At 32.8% G+C, this 14,279-nt stretch overlaps 1 protein-coding gene across 2 annotated transcripts in view; it reads left to right on the top strand.

The window, feature by feature from the left end:
- PLCB1 (phospholipase C beta 1) overlaps positions 1–13,236 on the top strand; it is an 844,697-nt gene extending 831,461 nt beyond the window's left edge. Inside the window, exon 32 of one of the 2 annotated variants that reach the window (XM_051975942.1) lies at positions 9,631–13,236. In XM_051975942.1, the coding sequence (XP_051831902.1) occupies positions 9,631–9,861 (231 nt within the window). In that variant the 3' untranslated portion in view covers positions 9,862–13,236. The remainder of the gene's footprint in view (positions 1–9,630) is intronic. The other variant, XM_051975943.1, reaches the window with a different exon arrangement.
- The last annotated feature ends 1,043 nt before the right edge of the window (positions 13,237–14,279 follow it).

Below are 14,279 nucleotides of genomic sequence, written 5' to 3'. Positions count from 1 at the left end.
GCCTATTTTTCTCTATTAAGTTACTAAGCTAGTTAAGCACATTAATAGTAGCCATCTTTCAAGACCAAGCTGAAGTCTTACTTTTCCTAAGATATTTTTTAACTGTTCCAATCCAGAACTTTCATGATACTTTCCTCTCCTTTTATATTTACATTTTACACTTTTATGTTATTAAATATTTCTTCATATTTATGTTTTCTCTCCCTGACTAGATTGTAAGATTCTTGGAGCATGAACTGAGCCTGAGACTTCTTTATATGCCCCACAGTACCTAATATATAACATTCAAGAAATGTTTGTGATTTCCTTAATATCATGTGTAGAATGAGGGCTAACCCACATTTGGATGTCAGTAGAAAGGGTGGGTGTAGAAAAATGAACAATGTACTAGAAATCAAAAGATCTGGCTTTGAATCCTTGTTCTATCACCTACTTGTATCACCTTCAGAATGTAATTTCAATGTAGTGGAGAAACAATGTGGTGTATTAGAAACAGTGTTTGATTTGAAGTATAGGAACCTGACCTGAAATCTCCATTCTGAAACATTTTTTGTATAATCATGAGTAAAGAACTTCCTCCTTTCTGGCAGAAGTTTATCTGTAAAACAAAGGGTTTGGGCTAGATGCATTGCAATTCTAGATTCTGTAATGCTATGACCTTTCAACTTCAGTTTCCTCATCTGTAAAATGAAGATAATAATACATACTACATATACTTCTCCTTGAATCTATTTTGCATAGATTTTATATTATTTGTATATGTACACATTGTTTTCTCCCAATAAAATGTAAACTTTTATTATTTGTATATGTACACATTGTTTTGTCCCAATATATTGTAAACTCTTTGTGGGCAGGGATTGTTTCATTTTTGTCTTTCTATACCTAGTTTTTGTATAGTGTCTGGCACAGAATAGCTGATTAATGAATATTTATTGAACTGAATTGAATTGGAGAACTTGTTAAATCTCAATACAAATATGCATTATTGCTATTTTAAGTATCTCTATTATTGATCCTAGGGAATGTTGCTAATACTCCCAATACCATATGCTCAGTTTCTTTAGTTATATTCTTTGAATTTGCCCTGCAATTATTCTAGACCCAAGTAAAGTGTCCACCTTCACAGGAAATGAAATAACTCCCTTGGAAGCAGAGGATATTTGCTGCCCTAGAAAAGATACAAAGATAGTTTATTAAACAGTGGCTGAAATGCTTTTATTCCTCCCATGTGAAAGCCTTGTGATTCTGATTATAGTGAACCCTCAGTTTTCCATGTATGGTTTATTGAGTTGTTTTCTCAGTGGCAAAAATTCAACTCTCCTCATCCCCAGATCATCTTTCCTCCTCCTATGGAGCATAGTTCTAGGCTGTCTATTTCAACCATCACTAATTATGGGCTAAGTATTATCTGAAAGGCAATCTGATTTAGAGGGTAGGCTAAATATCCTCAAACCATCCCCACCAAAAAAAATAAAAAATTCCATACTATGAAGAAGTGACTGGAAAGGGGGATATTATTTCCTCATTTTAGATTAGCCCAATTGCTTCTTTCCTCCAGATTCTAGAGTGCAAGGGGCAATTGCACTAGTTTGGAGGACTTTTGTGAGAATTATCTATTTTAAAGAACCACAGAGAGGAATCACAATTTCTATTCATTTCTTTTAAGTTTTCAATTATCCAGCATAATCACAAAATCAATACAAAGAACAAACATAATGCTCAAGGAACTCTTGTTCTCTCTTTGTATCCCTCATCAAAAATGTGAGCAATAGAAAATCAAAATATTTGGGGTGGTCCCAGACTTCTGCTTGCTGATTTCAAGCAGTCCTCTGCATGGATTGGGATTCTCTCAGTAGCCCTGCTGACAGCATTCAGTGATTTTCATATGATCCTGTTATTTTTGTTTTTTGTAGAAGTAAAAATTCATTAGATCATTCTAAAAATATTCCAAGGCCTTGCAGGGTTGCTCAAGAGAACTTTGAAACCATAATTTCTATTTCTGGGTTTATTTAATGCTTTAGCCACTATTTTTAATACCCTTAACAGATGTTAGCTTTTACAGTGACATTAGGATATAAATATATAGGACCATTGGGGATTCTTTACCAGCTTTCCCTTGCATGTCAGCCGTATTTGGTCACCATTCTGGAGAGAGGGGCTTCATTTGGGAGAGTCAAGGGAAACCTCACTTATGATCCTTTGAATTTGAAATCTTATGTTGAAACACCAACTTGATTCTTAAAAAAATAAAAATTAGAGACCTAGGGAATTTTGTGGAACATCAAGGAAAGTAAAATTTCTCTGATGGTTTTCTTGTTGAGAGGAAAGAAGAAAAAGATCTTTGAATGTAACAGATTTTTCTCCCTTTGGGTATTTATTCCCCTTCTTGCATCTTTTCCTGACCAAAAAGTATTAGTTTAATTGCCAATAAAGGAAAAAGTGAGAATTTGCAAGTGTTAGATTCTTAAGTGAACCAAAAGTTGCCCTTACATGGATTTATTTGGAAGTTAATTATAACTTTAATTTCGGTACAGGAAAATCAAATTGTTCACACTGTTTTCAGTGTTTAAAAAACAAAAACCTTAGACAAATATCTGCCTTTGTTTTCCTCCTTAGTATTGAAGGAAATATAGTTTGTCTTAACAGAAAAGTACACCTCTCCACCCCTATTATTTTCTCAAGAATTCTATGGTGGTTTTTGAGTTCTCTCTATATGGCATCACTGTGGTTTGTGTTTTTCCTGGTTTCACTTGACTTTGTTGGAAAACTAGTTTCGATTGTATCTGGTACATAACTCATTGTTCTTTAACATGTACCGTGGCCTATTTCAGATTTCAGCCACATTTATATAATTCTGGAGGTCTCCTTCTTCGTAAAATGGAAAAATCCTATTTTCTCCATTTTAGCTATATCCTAGATGAATGACTTTGCTTTTTCTTTGATAATCATTAAAGTCAATATATTTAAAGGACATTGTTTACTGTCATTAAACAGCATAGGACAGTAGGAAGGAGGGCTGGATTTAAAATCAAATTGCGTAGATTAGAATTCTGACTCTTACCTACTACTGATATGACTTAGACAATTCAATTTAGTCTCTCTAGACTCAATTGCTTTATCAATAAAGTGTGTGTGTGTGTGTGTGTGTGTGTGTGTGTGTGAGAGAGAGAGAGAGAGAGAGAGAGAGAGAGAGAGAGAGAGAGAGAGAGAGAAATATGTGAACTTCTGAGGTCACTTCCAAATCTAACTTTATGATCCTAGAAGGCAATCACAAAAGAGTTCCATGTGGCAAGCATGGATGATCTCTGACAAAAATTTTCAGGGTTAAACATGTTATGCCCATTTCATTTTCATTATAATCAAGATTTAGTCACAGAAACTATCTTCTAAATGACAAATTAGCTTATGAATTGAACCTGATTACTTAGAAATCAGAGAGGAACAAATAAGCACTGTTCACAGGGCACTGTATTAGTGGTAGACAATTGATATTTAGTGATTTAATGTTTGAAGAGTATTTTTCAAAGTTTAACAAGATAGCCCCCAAAACATGAGTTCAAATCTATCCTCAAACATTTGCTAGGTATATGACCCTGAGCAAATCATTTTACCCTTGTCTGCCTCAGCTTCCTCATCTATAAAATAAAAACAATAATAGCACCCCTTTTCTATGGTTATTGTGAAGATGAAATAGTCTCAAAGTCTCACATAAATTTTATCTTATTATCATTTGATCTTTATAAAAATTAAGAAGTTCTATAGATTATTATTGTTATTCATCCCTGTTTTACAGATGAGGAAATTAAAGTTGAGAATAGTCAAGTGACTTGCCTAAGATTGCCCAGCTAATAAGGTATTCATTCTTATGTCTTCCTGATACCAAGTCCAATAATTTCCCCCACATGCAACACTAACTAGAGGGTATCCCGCCAAAAAAAATAATTTTCACCTTGTGGTGTTATTTCTTAAAATCTGAACAGTTCAATAATTTGTAATCCTATGATTTTTTTTTAAATTACATTTACCTGGATCCTCATTGGTATCTAAATATTCTAAAACTATAATACATAATCTGAATGAAAATGGCATTTTTAACTAATATTGGATAAAAGACTTTTAGTCCATTTTTAAGTCTCATAGATTTATCATGTGGTAAATAATTGGTTGGTAAGTAAAATTAGTCAATATAGATGTGAAAGATATCTTGGAGGTCAATTTGTCTTACTCATTTAGTAATGAAGAAAATAGCACTTAAGGAGAAGTGACTTGCCCAAGGTCACTTAAGTATTGAGCTGAAGAGCCAGAATTCAAACCAAGTTCAAGAACAAGTCCAGTTCCCTTTGTACTACACCTTGCTGCCAGTAGGGAGCTTCAAAAAGTTGATCACCAAGTGATTTTTTTTATCATGGTAGATTTGGGAAGTGAATTGTTGAACAGGAAAAGAAGATCAGATGAAGAAAGCTGGCTATTTATGTGTACCAAGGAGATAGAGAAAAGTAACTGTAGCAGAGAGAATATCAGCTGAAGCATCCAACAATTTTTTAGAGGCAAAATCTAGGAAAAGTCAGCAATACAACTGTGATGTCAGATCTGTATGCATAAATATAACAAGTGAAATGAAATGGAATGGAATCCCTACCACAAGAAGACAAATTCAACCTGAGTTAATGAGGCAGGGTAAGACTCACAATGGGAATATGGCTTGAAAAGGGTCTATAGACTGTTCAAAAGTAGCAAAATGACAAAATAGTGTTTGGGGAAAGGATGGATCTAAATACCATTATATATTAAGATATACTAATATGAAGAAATCCAGAAATCAGATAGGGGAACATAGTGGAAAATATTTCTGTGAAGTTTAGTGGAGAGAGAAACCGAAGTAATACTGTGATTATAATAGATTATAAACTACCTAGTCAGAAGAAAGAAATTGATGAGAAATTTTATGAATGAAACAACTATAAAATGATGCATCATATGTTGAATGATCCATGTGATATGGAAATCAAGAAACCTAAGGCAATCTTGGGCTACAGTAAAAGGGATAGGAAGATGATGATCCAGCTATACTTTGTCTTGTTTAGACTACATCTTGAATATTGTGTTTAGTTCTCAATGTCATTTATTAGGGAGGACATTGATAAACTGGAAATTGACTGGAAGAAAGTGGTCAAGATGATGAAAGGCCTGAGGGTCTTACCATTTGAAGACTGAGAAACAAGGAATTTTTTTTATTATAGCTTTTTATTTACAAGATATATGCATAGGTAATTTTTCAGCATTGACAGTTGCAAAATCTTTTGTTCCAATTTTTCCAGTCCTTCACCCCACCTCCTCCCCCAGATGGCAGGTAGACCAATACATGTTAAATATGTTAAAGTAAACAAGGAATTTTAAAATTGTTTTATGATTAACTTTAGTTTTATAATAAATATTAATCTATAAATATCTCCTTTTCTGATATCCAGAAAATGATCCTTTAAACAGAGAATAAAAGAGAAAAAATTAAAAAGAAAACAGTTGAGCATAACTAACCAACTTTTCAAATGAGTGTGATAAGTATTCAGAAGTCTCCCATTTCTTCAGTAAAGAGGGGAGAAAGTATTCTTTCATCACTTCTTTTGAATCAAGATTGAATAATAACTAGATAGTATTCAGTTTCATCTTTCTTTTGTTTCTTTCTATTTGTTTCTATTATTTTCCTGTTTTTCCACTTACTTTGAGTCAATTTCATATGAGTATTCCTTTGCCTCTTTATATTCTTTATATTCAACTTTTCCATTATGTCCATGTAACATCATGTGTCTATCTATTCCACAATTATTGGGAATCTCCTTTGTTTTTAGGGATGTTTAATGTGTAGGAAAGAATTTTTGAAGATCATTAATAATAAAAATAATTTTTGTCTCCAGTAGGAAGAATTAGATATAAGTTGTAAAAAAGCAAAAATAGACTTGATGTAAGTAACAGTTTCTAATAATTTGTTATAAAGAATTGGAATATATTGTTCTAGAAGGCAATGGATTTTTCTTACTAGAAATTCTCCACTAAAATTTTATCAGATATATCCTGATGATCACTAAACCAAACAAGAATTACACTATGATAATAGCTCCAAATAAGCACACCATAATAATAGATCCCCAAAGCACTTATTTTGTTGAATGAATAATGTATGACTATTAGGTTTAGCCCTTACCTCTTAATATGTCATGCAAGACTACCATAGAATGCCTGCCACGTCCTTTATTTATCAAGAAAGAACTAATTTTAAGAGATACCATTTTATTCCTTGAGCACTATGATAGCTCTAAATAAAAACCATGCTTTATGCATCATTTTAAGTGAAATATTCACAAATTAACAAAACAGAAGGACTTAAATATACTGTTTGATGAAAAAATTGAAAAAACCTAACAGGACAAATTTGCGAAAATTGTAATTTAATTTGGGTCATTGAAAAGGATTTTTAAGATAAAGTTTCATTCTAATCTCAGAGAATTGCTGCATGTATGTTTGTAAATCATTTTTTTACTCTTAAACCAGTTGTTGCAATAATACAGCAACCACATAGGAATGGGAATTCCAAGCAGTCAATAACTACCCCAGTCAGTAACTATAGTGAAATATTCATCTCAGTGAGCTACAATAGAATTCTGTCATGGTGTTCTCTAGCTTAAATTTTACTTTCAGATATCTTATATGCAACTGATTGACTCCTTTTTCCTGAGAGAACTTAGCTTATCTCTAATTCTATCTTCCACAGAGAACTTTAACCCTATGATACATAATTAAAAATTGAAGAACAGTTCACTGTAATAATGAAAGAAAGTAGAATCTGTCAAACAATGGGGAGAATTTTTACTCAAGTAAGAGTGTGAAATCTCCATGCTTCCACTTTAAATGAAATTGTTACAAAATCAAGAGAAAAATTGGCTATTTCACTATTTTGTTATTGTTACTCCATTAATTTCTATTTGTCCAGTTTTATAGATGAATTTGTTTGGGTTTTGTATTTTTGCATCATCATTATCTTGTAGTCATTACAATGAAAATTGTTTTCTTCAGCAGAATATGAAAATTAGTAAAAGTCTATTTATAAGTATCTCATCTTTTCAATGTTGGAGATATTCACTACCTTGATATTTGCTTCTTTTTTCTTGAGGGAATAAAAGCAAGAGGAATTTATTAAACTGGAAAGGACAAAGACCAGCCCTATAGATCCTAGCTCCAAAACCTAGACCCCTTCTAGTACTTAAAAGAAACTGCCTGAAGTCCAGCAGAAAGTTTTCACAATCTGAACTGGTTCTCAATGCTATATATCATCATTTTATGGTTATAATTTTACCAATCTTTCCACTATTAAATTGTGTTCTCCTACTCTGTATCATGATGATAATTGTGAGCTGAAGTCTGTAACAGCAGAGTGGTCTTTGTCGTCATTTATACCTGGCAAGGAATTGTGAGCCTCCTATCCAAAAATTAGTCTCACTGGTAGCTACTAATATTCTCCAAAGCACTTTCATATCTATTATCTCTTTACATGACCCTGTCAATGTTTGTAGGGTGGGGTTTCCAAATCTCCCCACACATTTGAAGATGTGGTTCAAGACCCAATTTGCAAGACCTTGGGCAGGTCTCATTCTATGTAATAGAATATTATTGGGCAGCTTATTCTAATCCTTCACTTCTTCATAGTTAAAATTAGTAGCTCAGAATGGATCATTTAAAAGATTTCTTTGTACCCTGATGATTTACATAGATCTTCTCAGATTGTTCTTTCCAATTTCAAATTTCAGCCCTGCTATAATGTTCCATATTTATATCTGTTTTAATTAAGAAGATCAGAGTAATTCATCATGAGTTCTCTCTTTACTTCAATACCTTAAAACTTTTCATTAGTTTTCAACAAAGCATAGATTCATAGAATCCTGAAGGTGAATGGGACTGAAGATGCCACCTAGGTTTAGTTCAACATTTCTAACAATTGGTCATACAATCCTCACTTTATTATTTTCAGTGATATGGAATTCACTACCTCCCTGTGATAATTTATTCTCTTCAGAGACAATTTCAAACATTAGATATTCTTGCTATATCCTTTAGATCTTTGGCATTCCAATGTCCCATCTAACATGTAACATCCTATATTGTATATAAGACACCCTACATCAGGGGTCCTCAAACTACGGCCGCGGGCTAGATGCAGCAGCTGAGGACATTTATCCCCCTCACCCAGGGCTATGAAGTTTCTTTATTTAAAGGCCCACAAAACAAAGTTTTTGTTTTTACTATAGTCCGGCCCTCCAACAGTCTGGGTGACAGTGAACTGGCCCCCTATTTAAAAAGTTTGAGGACCCCTGCTACATGATCTGACCAGTACAAAGTAGAAAAGGACTATCCTTTCCTTCCTTCTGTGTACAAGTTATGAGTAGGGTCACTTGAGTGAGAATGTTGTTGCAAAGTACATTAAATTATATTGGGTTATTAGATTAGATTAGGTAAAACATTTTTGAGTGCTTGTTATACTGATAAGTGCTAAAAATACAAATATAATTTTTTTTAAAAGCCCCTTCCTTCAAGGAATTTGTGTTCACTCCACTGGGACAAGACAAAAAAGGGGGTGGAGTGGTGCTTTTTGGAACAGGTGAAAAAGTAGTCCACAGAATCAGAAGCGGAGCTGAGTTCCAGATGAGTATATGAGTATAGCATACTTTATCAAGTGGAAGTTTTAAGAAAATGATGCTTTCCAATAAAAGGACTGGATGCATCATGAAATAGTGAGTTCTTTATCATTGGAAATGTTTGATTAGAGAATTATGACCATCCACCATGAGTATAAGAGAGAAATTTCCCAAGCAAGGTTACAACTTGGATTAAATAACCTCTGTCTCCGACATATCTATGTCTAAAGTCCCTTACAATGTCCTCATTAGATTGTGAATTCCCCAAGGACAAGAAATCTTTTTGTCTTTCTTCATATCCCTGGTGCTTAGACAGTCTTTGGCATATAACGGGTGTATAATTAATGCTTATTGACTGCTTTAGGACTCTATAAATTAAATTATCCCGATTAGACATAAACTTCAGTTTTTCAGAAGCTACATATACATATATGCTAAGAAATATAGTAGATTTTAAAGTCAAAACAATTGATTGGATTTATTTTTGTAGACATGGACACTGAGAGTTATTTTTACCAGTTCAGGCATTTTATTGTCCATTTATTTTTTTCAGAGGTCCTCAAAGCATACATGTTTAAGATAGATTATATATCATCCACATGCATGTATGTGTATATGTATATATATATATATATATATATATATATATATATATATACACATGTATAGAAGTATGTGCATATCCTATAACCAATCTTTGATATTCTAAATTATTAGACTGATAGTATTGTCTTTGAGCACAAATGTAATTGAAATCTTTGACAATCTTTTCAATGTTTTCAACCCTATCCAGCATTTTAGCTTTGGGATCCATGTGGGTCCTCAAAGAACTTATTTCTTCCCTTGTTAACACGTCATCATTTATTGCTTGTTTGTGGTTTCTGTGTTCATGATTATAGAAACCTGAACAAACTAGAATGGACTTTTCTCTTTTGTTTTCCAGATGCAGGTAGAACTTGACCAGGAATATCAAGACAAATTCAAAAGGCTCCCCCTGGAAATTTTGGAGTTTGTACAGGAAGCCATGAAAGGAAAGATCAGTGAAGAAGGCAATCACAGTTCAGTCTCTTCTTCCCTCACCTCTGATAGCAGCAAAGTGAACCATAAGTCTCCCCCAAATGAGGAAGAACTGGAAGAAGACAATGCAGAAAAAGTGTTTGATACACCCCTTTAACTGTGACCCCATGATCCAAAAGCAGGAGCCACATCTTCCCAAAGCTTGGTCTTTTCCCTTCTTTCTTATCGTGAGCATGGAGCAGAAGCTGGTATCAAGAGGCTTTGCATATTACAATATTGTATCAGAAGATACAATGCATATCTCTTGAAGGAATATATCTAGCAAAGTGATTTGCAGAGTTCTTCATTCTCATTCTTCACTTAATCATGCTGAGACATAGTACAAGTCTAATGAGGAAGATAATGTGTATACCATAGAGATATAGGCATAGATATTTAGTTTCTTTTTAACTAAGTCAGATTGGCCCACATGCAACATTGGGAATATTTAATAAAGAAAGCCATTTGCTGGTTTCTGTTTGAAATCAAAGTAGACAGTAGAAAGTGACAGAAATGTGCAATGCTATTTAATGCCTTGTAACAGCCATATTTGAGGTCTTCATTTTAACTGCCTGTCAATAGCCATATCGTCGATTTAATATTTGCTTTAAGTTGTTTTATCTTCTTTGCTTCGCAAGCACTGGTGGCTTGCTGTTTTGATATTATGTTATCATAGAGGTAAAATTGTATTTGCTGCTGAAAATTTCACCACAAGAAATGGTGATGAATTTTTAAAAAAATTTTTCTCTTTAAATTGAAAAAGCATAACTTGCTTACATCCAGATGCAGCCAGACCAATGGGCCTAAAACAGTAAAAACATATCAGGATAGTTTGTTAGGGACTATTTTAGGAATCAACTAAGATAGCCACATAGCTAGGTAGATTGATATCTTCCGAGATTTTGAGTTTGATCTGACCATTTAGATTCACAGGTCATGTACTCACTAACTATAAGACTAAAGATATTGATGAAACAGTTGGCAAATAATTGGCCTATGAATCAAAAGGGTAAAGCCACCTTGAATATGTAGACACAGCCATAGCAAACAGACTTTAGTGAGTCATATTGACTATAGACTAGTTCTCACATTCTATAGTCCTTTTATTTGGGAGTATAGAAACAAAGATTGAATATTTATCTAGAGATTACACACAGACCCATATATAAATATATAAATATATATAAAATATATCTTGTATCCATACAAACATATGCACACAGAACAACATGTGTGTATCTATACACAGTCATATATATGTGGGTAGATTTGTTATTTGGCAGTGAACCCAACCTCGTGTATAATAAATTAAATGAAATTCAGATTTAAGTGGGTAAGGAAAGCAAGTTTCTGATATCTAGATTATGTAGATATTAAATTATATTAAAATATTAAGAAAATCTTTTCTTTTTTGGCACTGGTGGTATAAAGCAAAGTTTTGTTAGAATACAAAACACACATCTATTTTGCAGGCTCTAAATAATTGGTTTTAAGGATTAGTTTTTAAGGGTCTATCTGCATGTTTAAAGAGAGTAGAATTTAACAGAAAAGAGATTGACAATATTGGAAATATTTTATTTTCCACAGCTATCTTTTTCCCTAATTAAAATTCACTTTTATTAAGGTTTGAAACTGAAGCCCATCTTTTGAATGCTATTTATGTATACATTTAATCCACTGAATCACATTTTAATGTAGTTGAAAATTGACAGTCATCTATATTTATATAATGTTAAACTACAAAAAGCAAATCAATCACATGGTAAAGACCAAACAGATTATTATATTTGAAAGTTTGGATTAAGTTAAAATCAGCATAACTGCTTTTATTGTTGCTGTTCCAGATCTGTGATTTAATTGGCATGAGGGAACACTTGGTAGGAAAATTCCCTCCACTGATCAGCAAATTTTCAGTAATGTATATAGTACTTTAGGCACTGAGAGACTAGGTGACTTGTGCAGGATTATAAAACTACTATGTATAAGAGACAGGACTCAACCTCAGGTCTTTCTGCCTCCAAGGCCAAACAAAGCTCTAGTCAGTATGATACACTGCCATTCCATTAAAATAATATTTAGCTTTTAATCTATAGGAGATGTTCCCATTATGTTTCATTGAAATTAAAATAATTATCTTTGACAGGAGCAAAGCAAAGCAATCTAATACCCAGAAAACTTTTATGCTCCTTAACTTGTATTCCCTCAGGAGTTTAATATTTCTGTGCACCTTATATTATTTACATTTAAGCAATAACTACAAGTTAATTTTGTTTCAATCAAGATCAAGCTTAGGTTCAAACCTCAAAAAATCATTTTTTTTTAAACAACTTTATTAAGATATGGGGGAGTCACCTGATCTTTCAAGATGATTGTATTTTGAACTAAACTACTTTGATTCACTGAATAAAGCTTCCACTTAGAAAAAGGGAAATCCTTTAAAAATCTTTCTACTTTGGCACTTTGAAGATAAAGACAGTAATCATAAAGAAGCTATAATGGTCTCCATTGAATGCTCCATTTTATAACAGAATTCCAGATTATCTGAATGATTGATAAACTAATAAGGATATTCATAACTCCACAGAATTGTAATGAATACATTTGTAGTGCTGAATTTTAGTCTGGAAATAGAATAAGGTGAGTAATTTTTGATTTATACAAAAACAATTCAGTTAGTTGGTTTTCCATATCTTAACCACTGTAGCTATTTTGCAATATGTTTGTATTTGACCATTTACTGTAATCACATTTTTTATATCTGTACAGTGATACTTTTTGCAGTTGTAGGGTAGTATGTAACACTGTATATCTTGCATTGTTGAAACTATAACAGTGATACAAATATCATTTAATAATATTAATATTACTTGAAATAAACTAAAATGAAAAAGGGGGGGTCTGTATGATGTGAGGTCTTGTGCCTTTATGTATTTGCCTTGTTCTGTGTTGAATGTATGAAATTCTGTACTGTGGATGTTTCTCTAATAGACAGTATAGCCTTGCATTTACCTAGATTGTGCTCTTCAGCTATCTTTATACTACTGAAAATAGTGTGATTTTGGCAGCGTGAACAGAATTTTCAAAGTTCTAATGAAATGCCAGACATTTTGGAATTTAACTGTTTCATTATTGCCATATATTAATTAATACATGTGTATTAGTTAAGCAATCATTGGATGACTTCTAAAGGAACGTTGCTTGCGTTTCTTTGACTTTAATGTTGCTCTTGTACATTATATTAATATTGTCTGTGATGGATTGGATTTTGTGATTTTTGCCTTTTAAGAAAAAAATTAGGACAAACTATTTGAGCTATTAAAATGTACATATTTTGGTTTATCAACCTCAAATTGTTAAAAATGCATAATTCACATTTTTGTAATAATTCTATGCAATTTTGTGGCATGACGTTTCTTCCACTTGTAATTTTATGTGCTTTCATCAACAGTTCCAAAGGAAAAAAATAAAAAAAAAATTTCTTAACACAAGATAATGGCTATTTTAAAGTGTTCTTCCAGAAATCACAACTAGCTCCCCTTACAGCAGCAAGAATGATACATTTTCCTTGAAAGCCCTCATATTACAAAGAGACTAAGAATTCCTTGTAAAGTATCTTTGACAAATAGTTATCTAGTCTTTCACTGAAAATTTTCAGGGAAATGGTATTTACTTCCTCCTGAGTTAGTCCATTCAACTTTGGGATAGCTCTGGCTCTGTTTATGTCAACCTTAAATCTTTTTTCCACTTCCACCTATTACTCCCACATAAGCCATCTTATACATGTGTTTAATTTCTTTTTAGATTTTATTCATCAGATTTTTGCTAGTGAAATTTAATACAAATATTATCCAAATGCATATTTTTTTCTGATTCTATCTACATTTTTTGTGCAGTTTTAAAAATTTTATATAATCAATATATGTAATTTTTCATCTTTTCTTTGGCCTTTTTAAAACACAGTATTGATAAGGCCAAAAAAAAAAAAAAAAGATTTGGATAGCAGATACCAACTGCATTAATGTCATGTAGAAGTTTAATATAATTAGCTTCTCATAATAAAGTGTGTCAACAAACTTAAAAAGTATATTAGTCAGGGCAGCTAGGTGGGTGCAGTGGAGATAGAGCACCAGCCCTGAAGTCAGGAGGATCTGAGTTCCAATCTGGTTTCAGACATTTAACACTTCCTAGCTGTGTGACCCTGGGCAAGTCATTTAACCTTAATTGCCTCAGGGGAAAAAAAAAGTATTTAGTCAACAAACATTTGCTTATTCATGAAGCATAGAAATATAGCAGCCAAAGAGAAAAGAAGTTTATAGTGTAAACCACACAATTTTGCTGAGAAGGAATTAAGAAGTTTATGAATAGAATAGCTTCAAAATACAATGTAAGGGTCCGAAGAGGAAGTTTGTACATTGCAATAAGGAAGTACAAAGGCCTTGAAACCTGAGATCCCTGGATATGGTTTTCTGTGAACAGTGAGGACTGCCTCAGGAACAGAAGCTCTGGTTGCATTGTGATCATGTCATCAACGGGAGG

Source organism: Antechinus flavipes, chromosome 2 (assembly GCF_016432865.1).
Source record: "Antechinus flavipes isolate AdamAnt ecotype Samford, QLD, Australia chromosome 2, AdamAnt_v2, whole genome shotgun sequence".
NCBI lineage: Eukaryota > Metazoa > Chordata > Mammalia > Dasyuromorphia > Dasyuridae > Antechinus > Antechinus flavipes.
The sequence above is the reverse complement of the archived record's forward strand: the minus strand, read 5'-3'. Positions and strand labels throughout refer to the sequence as shown.